Genomic DNA, 13,750 nt, shown 5'->3' with positions numbered 1-13,750 from the left:
TCAGTAATTGCGTAATTTAATGTAAACTACTGAATTTCGTTTCATTTCCATTGTTAGCATTTCAGTTTAAACCATACTTGTACAGAACTCTTACTACGGTTCAGATGGAATCCTGAGTGATGGAACTAATAGAAGTTTTTGACCTGCATGTTTAACCATTTGCTCACCTTCGGAATTAGTTGGATTTTTTCTCAGAATAATGCTCGTTTGCAGTATTATTCCTTTCAAATGGCCCGATCAAACATTATTCTCTGGATAATGCTAGCTTTTCACCAAGTTTGTCCGACTTCCAAACTGTAAAAATTCAAACGAAGTTTGTCCAATTTCTTTATGCCTAATGTAACCCAAACATTAAACTCGGGTTACGATTTCTAACAAGGAAGTCGGATTCCCGTTGCAAAAAAGTCAGATGAACTTCATCCGACTTCCTGTTGCAAAAAAGTCGTATGAACTTTATCCGACTTCATTGTATTTAATTTTTTTTTTTTTTTTTGCCAATTTATTTGGCAAGAGGTCGCTCCTAAGACTCGAACCCATGACCTCTTGGTCACGCGACAACAACGTTTACCGTTGCGCCAAGACTCGCTCTCAGTACACCCTTGTGGTGGGACCCCTCCCCGGACCCTCGCTCAGCAGGGACGCGTAGTGCGACCGGGCCGCCTTTTTTTTTTTTTTTTAAAATAAAAGATTCATGGACAAAGACCTTATTCTCTAGTTCTCTCTCCTGCTCACCAATACTGACTGCCTAGACTAAGGAACTGAAAAATTGTAAAGAAAACAAACATATAACCCATCAACTATTTCTTTTTCTTAATGCTTGGGTTACGCAGGTCTTAAAAAAGTCGGATGATCATCCGATTTCTTTACAGTTTTTAAATCCGATTTCTTTACAGTTTTGAAGTCACCTTAATTAAGCCAGAACTATTTGGAGAATAATCTTTAACTGAGCCATTTGAAAAGAATAACGCGCCTTTGGAGCATTTATTCCGAGCAAAAATCCGAATTAGTTGGAGCAGTTCTTGTATACATCATTGTAGTGGAACCCAATATGTCATCTCCGAAACCACATGCTTTGAAGAATAACCTAACAAAAATATCAAACACCTCAGCATTACAATCTCTGCTCTGGTTTTCATCTACACAGACACATGAGCATTAACACGAATAAAATAGGCTTAATAATCTTTACCTGTTTACTCTTGAACTTGCTTAAAGTGACCAATTGAATCTCGTAAAGCTACCTATTAGCTGATAGGGGTATTTTACCCCTATCTTTTAGCGTGATTTACGGGTTAATTTTAAAAGAAATAAATAAGTTTATCGATAACTAGATGAGGTCTGATGCCCACTCGCTTGAATGAAAAAGAGGGTTTAGGTTATGTAGGCATCTGTCCGCGTGCAGAAGGAAGTAGCGGAAATTCGACCCGATAAAAGAGGAGATAAGATTCGCCGACATCAGAATAGGTTGTGCAAGACAGAAGATAAGGAAGGTAAATGGAAGAGGAAAGACCAGATCAACCAGTATACGGCCTTTGAAAGGCAAGCAACTAGTTTTGATTCCGAGCAAGAGCTGGTTGACACATGAATCCATAGTTTTGAATCGGACGAGTTACCGATCGGCTAATAGTCTGAGTAATACTATTTACCGCTCAACCGCAAATAAGAGAAAAGTGAAAAAACATCTTTGATAAATTTAATTCCCTCCCATCCGAATGACATAAGCCTAATCCTGTCAAGTAAGATAAAAACTTAACAAGATTCAATATCATATGAGAACATACGCTGTAACTAACCGAAGGAAGAAGAAGCGCTTCGTTACGCTACGCTTTTCCCTAGGGCTTTCTTGTCTACAGCAGTTCAAGTACGAGAGAATTCATCTAGCTAAGTTCCCTGTCGAGAGGGAAGAGAGGTTCGAGGCTTAAGGTAGTTAAGTCACCCTGAAATAACGAAATAAAAATAAATTCCGTGCTTTCAGTCAATTTTCCTTGTTTTTGATTAATTTAGGAAATAAAAACGTCAAGCTAACTCGGCCCTCGAGATTTGTGTTTCAGGTTCGAGCAATGAGTGAAAAATCCACTCAATACACGAGGCGCCTCATTCCTTACGCGGGGCGTGAAACATGGAGTCAGAAATAATTGCCCTATCCACAAGCATCATGTGGAATCTAGTCAGCATACGCGAGGCGTATGCCAACCTACGCGAGGCGTATGACACATGTCAGAAATGATTAGCCTAATCCTGAAAGTCAGACTGCATGGTCTCCTTGAGTCAATTATCCCTACGCGGGGCGTACTACCTTACACGCGGGGCGTGTGAGGGAATTCTTCAGCATTAAAAGTTCAGAGACTCATTTACGCGGGGCGTGCCTCAAGCTACGCACGGCGTAAAAGGACCAAATCAAGCAATAAAAAGTCAGAGTCTCAAACACGCGAGGCGCATCCCAGTCTACGCGGGGCGTGTTTGAGACAACACGATCTGGAATTAGTCCACATGCAGGAGATTTCTGACGGAATGGGCACACACGCAGGGCGTACACCACCATACGCGGGGCGTATTATGGGATTTCTGCACAGAATTATGTTCCTCCATGCTTGCACCTTGTGGAATTACAATCTTACCCCAGCTTGATGTATAAATAAGAGTGACTAGCACTCATTTAGACACCTGAGACACTAGATTTTAGACCATACACATTAGATACCTTACATCTTGTAATTCTTAGTCTTAGGTTTTGTTTTTAGGCTTTATATAGCCAAACTCTTCCATCTTGAGAGCTTGTTCGTTGATTCCGGCATTCCATCAAAGTTCCGCTCCATTTCCGTGCACCAAGCTCGAAAGCTCCACCATCCAAGTCCTAAGAGACGGCTTTGAGTCCGGTTAGCTAGTTCCGAGAGTGGATTCTTCCCTTTTCACTTGCTAATTAGCTTGAACTCATCCTATGTACTAGGCTTGGTTGTAATTCATATTTACATTCTCCATATTTATAATTTATGATTCATAATCTTCTTTTCTATATATGTGTTGATGTTTGTTACTTGTTTTGATATTCATAATTGATTATTGTGTAGGAGAACGCGATTTCCGACGCCATTCGGGCTATCTTTAGGGATTCATATAGGTGTTGCCTTACCGGAAGTGACAAACCGGAAACCGTAGGAATTGACAAGCCACGGAACTTACGGGCCCTAATTTCTGGTCCCAAGCATTAGACACGCCTTGACTAGGAACCACGTAGTCTAAGTACTTCACGGGTCGGTTATACTACACGTAGTCGTCTTTGCAAAAGCAAACCATCAACCGTATAAACACTAGAAGTCGTTATTTGTCATAGTTATAACTTATCGCATCCATATCACTTCATAGAGTTTTGTTATATAAATTCGCCTCACCCGTAGTTAGAAGTAGTTTGTAGTTGGTTCCCACATCAACCCCAAAGTATTCACCGCTTAAATAACGTATAAAACCGAGTCGTTTAATACTTGTAGTTATAAATCCCGTGGATTCGATACCCGGTCTTAACCGGATTATTACTTGATACGACGGGGTACACTTGCCCCTAAGTAGTGACGTCTAGCAAAGATAGAGCATTTAGAAAGATCACATCCATAGTCAGAACGCACTTAACATACATTTCATCGTAGAAAACACTACGCTAGACGGCGCGCCATCAAGTTTTTGGCCCCGTTGCCGGGGAATTATAATATCTTGCAATATTAGACAAAAACGTTTTATTGTTAGTTTAAGCATTCTTTTTGTATAAATTGTTTATATATACTTTTGTTAACATCATTCTTTCTTGTTGATATTATATTTTCTTTTTATGCATACCCGATCTCGAAGTTGCCCTCTCGTTCCTATTGATTTCGAAATTGAACGTGCTCTTTGTAGGTTTCGGAGAGGAAAAATGGCAAACCCCAACGCCGAGGTCAACCAGCCCGAAGGAAACCAAAGGCCGCATGTGAACAACATCCGTGGGGGCAACGACACACGTTCGATGATGGAGATCCTTGCTCCGCATCGTCCCCAAAACCGTAACGGAATTGTCGCCCCCACAATACCGGCCAACACGTACGAGATAAAAACCGGCATGATCCAGCTAATACAACAATGCGGTCAATTCGGAGGGGAACTCAATGAGAACCCCAACGAACATCTCGACAAATTCCTTATGTGTGCCGACACCTCTCGGCAAAATGGTGTTCCCGTTGAGGCTGTGAGACTAAAGTTGTTTCCTTTTTCTTTAACAGGACAGGCGTTGGAGTGGCTACACTCGTTGGAGGCGGGATCCATCACGTCATGGGAGGAGCTCGAGAAGGAGTTCCTTTCCTACTATTTCCCACCGTCCAAAACGGTCAAGTTACGGACTGATATCACGTCTTTTAGGCAACTGGAATGCGAGGCCCTTCATGCAGCTTGGGCTAGGTTCCGGAAGTTGCTCCGAAACTGCCCCCACCATGACATCCCAAAGCACGACTTGGTAAGTACCTTTTACCACGGTTTAACCCCCACTAATCGTGCGACTGTTGATTCCGTTGCAGGTGGGCATCTATTTCGGAAGTCAGCAAGTGAGGCCTATGAGCTCATTCACGAGCTCGCGAGAAAAAGCGTGCAGTGGCAAGAGGATCGGCTTGCCGGACCGTCGCGACATCAAATGTTCGCTGTGGAGAAAGAGGCTCCGAAAAGTTCCATAGCAGAGATGAATAAGAAACTTGACTCGTTAATTGCCCAGCTAAGCCTCAACAAAAGTGCACAGGTCTTGATGTGCAATCACTGTGGTGGAGACCACGACGGACTCAATTGCCAAGCCGGTAGCCCTTTCGCCAGCGACATCGAGAGTGTAAGTTATGTAGGAGGCAATCCAAGGTATAATCCTAATCCGAACTCCTATCACCACCACAATAATAATAACAGCGGTTGGCGGCCTCGGTACCAACACCCGAACTTGTCATATGGCAATAATAATGTGTTGAGGCCCCCATCCGGCTTTGAGCAAGAATATCGGGAAACGGGCTCGGGCAATCACAAGTCATCCCCGGTAATCGGAACGCTCCACCTCCCGACAATACATGGCCAATCGGTCACGTCTTTGTTGAAGGATATATTAACCCGTCTTTCCGATAGCGAGGTGTTTTGCAGGGATCTTAGCCGCCAAGTAGCCCATCTGAACCGTCAGCAGCAAGAAAGGCCACTAGGAACCCTCCCGGCGAACACCGAACAAAATCCGCGGGGCAAAAATCGGGAATCCGGACAGGCGATTTTTGTTATATAAATTCGCCTCACCCGTAGTTAGGAGTAGTTTGTAGTTGGTTCCCACATCAACCCCAAAGTATTCACCGCTTAAATAACGTATAAAACCGAGTCGTTTAATACTTGCAGTTATAAATCCCGTGGATTCGATATCCGGTCTTAACCGAATTATTACTTGATACGACGGGGTACACTTGCCTCTAAGTAGTGACGTCTAGGAAACTTAGAGCATTTAGAAAGATCACATCCATAGTCAGAACGCACTTAACATACATTTCATCGTAGAAAACACTACGCTAGAGGGCGCGCTATCATTAGCCCCTAAACTTTTTGAAAGTGATCTATTAGTCCTCTGAACTTGCTTAAAGTGTACACATTTCACACTTTTCCAAAATCTCTATTTACTTTACCACGTGGATTTTAGGGGTAATAGGTCACTTTAAACAAGTTCAATGGGTAAATTGAATATTTTAAAAGTATAGGGAGCAATTGACTTTTTCGGACAAATACAAGGAGTTAAGAATGTATTAAGCCAATATAATTACAAGGAATATATTGACAATTATACTTAATATAGGAGAAGAGAATCTTGAGTTTGAGAGATACACAATACATGTGAATAAGCAAGCGCAAAGGAAAAGGTAAATAATTTATTAGTCTCATACTTTTTATCTAACACACTGTTTGGTCCTCCTATTTTGAAAAACACATTATAAAATCCCTATCTTTTGTTAATATTAACCATTTGGTCCTTTTGTCTATTTCTTTTAAATTTTTAACCATTATATTTGGTATAAACAGACAAAAAATGAAAGAATAACATGGTCTTTTTGTATCTACTATGGCTGTCCCAAAAGCTAAGATATGTTCGGTTAAAAATCTAAAAAAACTTGACAAAAGGACCAAATGGTTAATATTGGCAAAAGATAGAGACCTTATAATGTATTTTTCAAAATAGGGGGACTAAACAGTGTGTTAGGGAAAAAGACGAGGACTAATAAATTATTTACCCTAAAGGAAATGAACCTTCATTTGTCGGCTTCTAATGGGTCTTCTCTAGAATTACTCCCTCCGTTATATGTCGTTTAAGGTTTTTCATCAAGATCAATGCAATATTAATTAGATCATTAAAATAATTAACTCAATCTTAATACTTCTCTCCTAAATTTCTATTCACTATGTAAAAAAATTCTCTTTTTTAATTTTTGTGGTTTAATTAGGATTATTTGTGTTAAAATACAAAACCTCTCTCCTAACATAAATAAAGGCAAATTTTAAAAAATACAGTTAAAAGTACATTGAAAAACTAAAATGACATGATAAAAAAAAAACCAGAGAGAGTACCTTTCATTAACAGAGCAAAGGGCAGAAATATCGTATATGTCTCTGCTTGTAAGCATTCTGGAATAGAAAACACCAAAGTTGATATGACAATAGATGGAGGTATCTTTAATTAAAATACATCACCAAAGTTGATATGACAATAGATGGAGGTACCTTTCATTTATGTTTGTGCTTCAGCCACCACAAACATAAATGAATAGCCAAAATAATGACAATAGATTATTCTGAACAATCTTTATAGTTGATATGCACAAGATGGAGGTATCTTTAATTAAAATACATCACAAAACACCAAACTCAACTAATTTGATCATGTTGATATAGATACATTATCATTTGTAGAAGGCCTAATGCATCAGTAACTCTCTTATATTAACTTAAAAGGTCGGAACTTGCAAAGCATCTCGTTAACCTCCTGAACTTAGTTAAAATGATCTATCGACCACCTTAATTTATTTGAAGTAATGTATTACCCTCTGAACTTCCTTACAGTAATCCATTGTTCCTTTGAACTTACTCAAAGTGATATACATTTTAATTTATCAAAAACAATTTTGTCCTACCACGTGAACTTAATGAGTTAATCATGTCACTTTAAACAAGTTCAGGAGGCTAATCATACACTTTGTAAGTTCGAGGGGCCAATCAAGAGAGAGGTAGGGGAAAAGCCAAGTTCAGGAGGCTCCTAATGTATTAGTCTCTGTAGAATTGAGGTATGATACAAATAAAATTGATTATTGGGTAAATTACATACGTGGTGTACAACCTTTACCCATTTTCACATTTTGGTGTATAATCTTCAATTTTGCACAATAAAATGTACAACCTTCTGGTCACCTCCCTTTAAAGTGTACAACAGGTAAAAATGACCGGTCAACCCAGTCAACATGCCAAATCATCAATTTTAACCCATTTTTTTTTAATGAAAGTGGGCTCTCTCTTCTTTTTCAACCTTATATCTTCATTTTTTTCTCTCTACTCTATTTATTTTTTTTGTCAAATATCATTTTTCTCTCTAACTCTCATCTCTCTCATTTTCACTTTCTCCCTCTAACTCTCATCTCTCTCTAATTCTCTCTTTCTCTCTCTAACTCACGAGCATTGACAAAAAAAAACATTAAACTTGCCAGAAAACTCTCAAATAAAGTTCACCAAAGAAAAGGATTAAAAGCATGATTAAAGTTGGGAGATTTTTTCTTGGTTCTAACAAATCCACAAATTATAGCAACATTTAATGGGTTCTTGAAAAATGAATCCAATTTTCCCAAAAAACAAAAAAAAAGAAAAGGATGATAAATTGTGTATTGTATATGATCAATCTAATATTCTTAAGATCTTATCCAATAAAACATGGTTTCTAAGACCAATGGAATTGAAAAGGACTTCATGCGTGTATTGCATTTCTCACCATTGCATTACTCCTTGATAATAATCATTCTATTAGCTTATCATTTATCAATTATTTTCCCAAAAAAAAAAAGTTGCTCAAAAAACTAGGCAGAAAAGAATAGAGAGGAAGAACATGGGAATATCAAGCAGAAACAATAATTGCGGCAAGAAGTTGGGGATCTTGGGAGATTTGGGTTAAGGATGGGGATTGCTCGTAATATTAAGAAATGAAGAAGGAAGATATGTTAATAAATTTCACTCATAACAATCATGTTGATGCTCAGTTTAGGAACATGTTTTCGAGTTTGGGAGTTTGCTGGCAAGTGTAATTCCTTTTTTATTGTCAATGTCGTGAGTTAGAGAGAGAAAGGGAGAATTAGAGAGAGATAGAGAGGAGAGTTAGAGGGAGAAAGTAAAAATGATAGACATGAGTTACAGGGAAAGAGGACTTAGAGAGAGAAAGGAAAAGAGGTGAGATATGAGTTGTAAGTAAGGGGATGAGGGCATTTTAGTAATTTCATAATAGTTGTGTCAATTTTTGACTTTTAGAATAGTCAAATTGCTGATGTGGCAGTGTTGACTTGCGTTGACCGGTTACAAATACCGACTGTACACTTTATGGGAGGTCACCAGAAGGTTATACACTTTAGTGTGCAAAATTAAAGGTTGTACACCAAAGTGTGAAAATGGGTAAAAGTTGTACACCACGTATGTAATTTACCCATGACAAACTCTAACAGCGGCGGACCCATAAAATTTTGATATAGGAGCGAAAATCTTACTAAATTTTTTTTTTTGTCTTAAAAACACTAATTAGGTCTCTAATGTATGCTGAAACTGTTAATTAAATCCCAATATAAAATTTGTTTTGATTATGTTTATAATAGGCTTAATATATCCAAAGCCTCCGACCTTGGTCCAAAAAGATGATAATCACCTGAACTTATAGAGTGTCTCATTATTAGCCTCCCCCGACTTACTTAAAGTTTAAAGTGACATGATTAACCGTATAAATTCATATGGCAGAATAAGAAAACATTTTGACAAATTAAAAACTATATCATTTCATTCAAGTTCAGAAGACAATAGATTACTATAAGCAAATTTAGGGAGTCAATAAGTCACTTTAAAAAAATTCGAGAGCTAACAAAACAATCGGCAAGGGGTGGCGAAATGTCCCTTTAACGGTGATGGGATCATAGGGGCAGGCGGCAAGAAGGGACAGCTCCCCTGCCCCCTCTAGATCCGCCACTGAATTCAAATAAGAAGGTATATACATATAACATAAATATTATTTCCTTATACAAATTGCACTTGACTAACCTTATCATTCTATTAACTATCATCTTCCCGATTCCCCTCCTTTGTAATGAAGGTGTAACCTGGGAGGCACTGAAACATAATTATATGAAGAAAAGAAGAGTTAACTATCTGGATGAAGGCAATAAGCATAAGCAAACAAAAGTGTATCATCTTCTATAGAGGACATAAAAGAGTACTATAAAAAACAGGATTCGCAATTCGAATCGTGCAATTGGATTTGATGCAACTCTACTTCGACCTGAATCTATAGGCGAATCTAAATTATAATAGAATAGCGATACGTGACATTTCGAGCCGGATCTATAAGACGAATCTAAATTATAACATAATCGGATGTGAATAGTTGGAATCCGTGGTGAATCAACCGAATCGGTTGAGTTGGCCGATTCCACATATTCAAGAAATATGCTAAAGAAATCGTGATAGTAACTACTATAGCAGATTTCAAATTGTAGTTTAGGAAAATTAGAAGTCTCCAATGAAGGAATGAAATAAATTAGTGGAAAAGAACCAATCAGAAATTTAAAAAATAAGAAATAAAATTAATTATAATTAATCCTTAACAAATCAAAACACATTAACATATATGACTTTTCATCGTTCTTCATTACAAACTTCAACAACACTAACTACTAAATCCACTCTTCTCTAATCCGATTGTTATTTATCAAGTTATCAACTCAAACTAGTTACACTCCATCATTATCAAGTTGACGACAAGGCAAAAGAAACCGAATCAGAAACTCAAACTCTCCATCTCCACTAAGTTATTAAACAAAGTCAGTTGTTGCACTATGACAAAGCAAAGTGTCAAAGAGGCTGTCTGAATCGGATGGAATGAAACTTGCTTATTGATTTGAAATTGGAAAGTCATATATGTTTATGTGTTTTGATTTGTTAAGGATTAATCGTAATTAATTTTATTTTTAAAATTTCTAATCCGTTATTTTCACTAATTTAGTTCCTCCATTTATTAGAGACTTTAGTTTTCCTGAACTACAATTTAGAACTACTGCAGTAGTTATTATCACGATTTTTTTAGCATATTTCCTTAATCAGTGGAATCAGTCCACTCGGCCGAGTCACATCCGATTAGGCTTGTAGATCCGGCTCGAAATAAAGCTGAATCGAATCTGATTGGTGTAATCGGCCCAATTCGGCCAATTCACAATTGGCTTACATATCCGACTCGCAATAGAACTGAATCGAATCAGATTGTTATCACTATTGTTTTAGCATATTTCCTTAATTGGTGTAATAGGCTGACTCGACAGAATTAGCCGATTCACACCTGATTATGTCAAATTTAGATGCTCAGGCACGAAATAGAGCTGAATTGAATTGAATCTGATTATTATCACTACTTTTTAGCATATTTTTAATTGGTGTAATCGGCCAACAATTTAGATTCACCTGAATCGAATCCGATTACTATCACGATTTTTTTTAGCATATTTCCTTAATCAGTGACCGATTAACATCCAATTATGTTATCATTTAGACCCGCCTCATTATGAGGCGAATTAAATCGAATCCAACAAGATTCTAATGAAATATAGCTGAATCGAATTCGAATCACGAATGTAAATTGTGATAACATTTGGCGAACTTAGGTGCATTGCAAACGAGCAAACTCGCTTATCAACAAGCCAGAAGCTCCTAGTATCATACAAAGGCAAAATCAATTGGAGATGGAAAAAATTTACCATGACATCGTAGATAGCAGCCGTCAATCCGAGATCAGAAACTGCGCGACCAAATCCGACTAATTGGGCGTCGGCCGGAGATACAAGTGGCAGAGGCATAAATGTCCGCAATACATCTCCCAACCCCATCAACGGACCGTCTCCTTCTCTAACTTCACGCTCCTTATCATTAACAACTACATCTCGTAAATTGCAGAAGACGGAGACGAGAATAGAGCTGTGAGAGAGAGCAACACGAAGCTTTTTCAAATCAACCGCTTCTACTACCTTCCCGTTCCGATCCACCGCCGGAAATCGATGGCACGAGTGATTACATCTGGTGTAGAGCTCTTTTAGGTCGTCGGGATTTATGAGGGATGGGTTTGTAGATATGAAAAGGGGAAGTCTAGTCGATTTTAAGTTTGAAAACACTTTAATTCCTCGTTTCCTTCTGTTTATTGATCTTAATTTCATCTTCTTGATTTCATAACCTCCACCGTAAGCGTTCAACGGCGTGGTGGTCATGGCACCTACCTCCATCTTTCCGTTCCCTTTCTCGGTTGCAGAAGGTGTGACAAATGTTTGTCTGTTTTCGTAATGGATAACATTATTTAGGGAAATTACAAAATGAACCCAATCTTTTGGGAAGTAAACCTCTGTTTGGGAAAAAAAAAATAAAATAAAATAAAATAAAAATTATTACATAGTTGAAATTTATTTTCTTTAAAGGGTTATTAGCTAACAGCTGAACCAGTCATTAAACAGTTAACAGTTTACTGCAACTGCAAACAGCTAACAACAAACGCAATAGCTATTAGCTAACAGCTGAACCAAACAGGTTCTAAATATTTAACCGTAACTTTTCAAGCGAAGTGCAGATTTTACCCTAATGTATGAAATTGTGCAAATTTAGCACTAACGTTTCCAAGGAAGATTAATTTTAATCATACGCTACCGAAATTTTGAACAAAATTTGTTTGACTGTTATTTAGCCACGTCAGACCTTCTAAACCAGTTTGTCGATAAATTGAATCAGTTTCATACATTTTTTTCGTAACTATAATATAATAAAATATTTTAGACAGTTTCAAAAAACTAAACCTGTTACGTATAAATTAATCACAAGAAATTAATCACAAGGACATCATTATATTTTAGTGCATTAATAACAAAAAAAAATATTTAGTGCATTAATAACAAAGTAAAATATTTTAGACAATTAAAAAAAAGCGTGTTTAATTTATATTTAGCCGGTTTAGTTTTTATGAAACTATCTAAAATATTTTACTGTGTTATTATTATAATTACAAAAAAAAATCTATGAAAGTGCTTCAATTTATCGATAAACTGGTTTAGAAGGTCTGACGTGGTTAAATAACAGTCAAACAAATCTTTTCAAATTTGCGGTAGCGCATGGTTAAAATTGATCTTACTTGGAAACGTTTGTACAATTTCATACGTTAGGGCTAAATCTACAATTCGCTTGAAACGTATAGGTTAAATAGTTAGTGCATTACTAACAAAAAGAATATTTAGTGCATTAATAACACAGTAAAAAAATAGAATATAAAATATTAAAAAATAATTGGATGGAATGAGTAATTCAAAAAATAAACGGATAATACATCACGTGATGCCACTGCAACGATTGCAGGAATCCCTTAGGGATTCCTGCCTTTGCCTCATTACGGCGCCAACAGCGCCGTAATGAGGTAAAATAAAATGCTTTTTTCACCCATTACGGTGGATAAAATGCCGTAATGAGACTGTTTTTTTAACTAAGGTTAAAAACAACATCTTCTAAAGAAATAAATTTTAACTATATCTAAATTAAATTTTTTTTTTAAAATTAACATCATTCAAAGGTTTAATCCATCTTTTGGCTAACTTTATTTTGATTAATATTGTACAAAAAAAGCTTAACTTACTGTTTGACTCGATTTATCCAAAATTTTATTATTTGACTCTTGATTTATTGTTTGGTCACATATAGGAGCATATATAGGGGTCAGGGAGTCCGTGCCCTCCAACCGTCGAAACGATCATGACTAGGAATATTTCGGCTCTTTTCTCTCGATAAAATTTAAAGATTATGGTGCTAAATTGGTGATTTGATTAGATATTGATTAGATATTTGATAAATTTAGTATTTGACCTAAAACTTTACTTAGAGTATTTAATAAATTTGTCTGATTAGGGGTGGTTCTGGCCCCTTGTCTCCAAGAAATATTAATGGCATGTTGGTTTAGCATCGTTAAAATGGCCCGAAAAGTGTTACGTCCTTCCTAAATCCAAATTTCTATTTTTTTAAGCCATCTAAATATAAATTTTTAATTTCGTTTGTCCCGTTAAGTGTGAGCAAGTTGAGTGACTTTGTGAGTTTCTTTGTATTCTAATCTTTCTCAAATCCAAATTTCTAATTTTTTTACCTGTTAGTCGATCTCTATGTTGTATATTAGTCTTTAATATTGGTATTGTGGGAATTCCACATGAAAAGAATAAGAAGAAAATCTGTATTTTATATTGTCTAGAGACATCTGTATTGTCCAGAGACATCTGTATTGTCTAAAGATATCTGTATTGTCTAGAGACATCTGTATTTTGGATAAAGATAAAACAGTTTTATAACTGTTTGACAACAAACTTTTTGGTTATGAATATCCTCAATCCTTCATATCTTTTCACTTACTTTTTTTATTATTCAAATACGTTCATAGGGAAATTAGTGAAATTGTTATCAATAATTTTATGTTAGGGAAATC

General features: G+C 36.8%; 1 protein-coding gene across 1 annotated transcript; it reads right to left on the bottom strand.

Moving 5' to 3' along the window:
- Window positions 1–466: 466 nt before the first annotated feature.
- Window positions 467–11,590, bottom strand: LOC136226254 (GCN5-related N-acetyltransferase 3, chloroplastic). Its single transcript, XM_066014621.1, has 4 exons — window positions 11,010–11,590; window positions 9,304–9,362; window positions 6,592–6,648; window positions 467–1,084 (listed from the first exon to the last, which is right to left on the bottom strand). The coding sequence occupies exons 1-4, from the start codon at window positions 11,526–11,528 to the stop codon at window positions 982–984; spliced, it is 738 nt and encodes a 245-aa protein (XP_065870693.1). The 5' UTR covers window positions 11,529–11,590; the 3' UTR covers window positions 467–981.
- Window positions 11,591–13,750: the final 2,160 nt, after the last annotated feature.

This window comes from Euphorbia lathyris, chromosome 4 (assembly GCF_963576675.1).
Source record: "Euphorbia lathyris chromosome 4, ddEupLath1.1, whole genome shotgun sequence".
Lineage (NCBI taxonomy): Eukaryota > Viridiplantae > Streptophyta > Magnoliopsida > Malpighiales > Euphorbiaceae > Euphorbia > Euphorbia lathyris.
The sequence above is the reverse complement of the archived record's forward strand: the minus strand, read 5'-3'. Positions and strand labels throughout refer to the sequence as shown.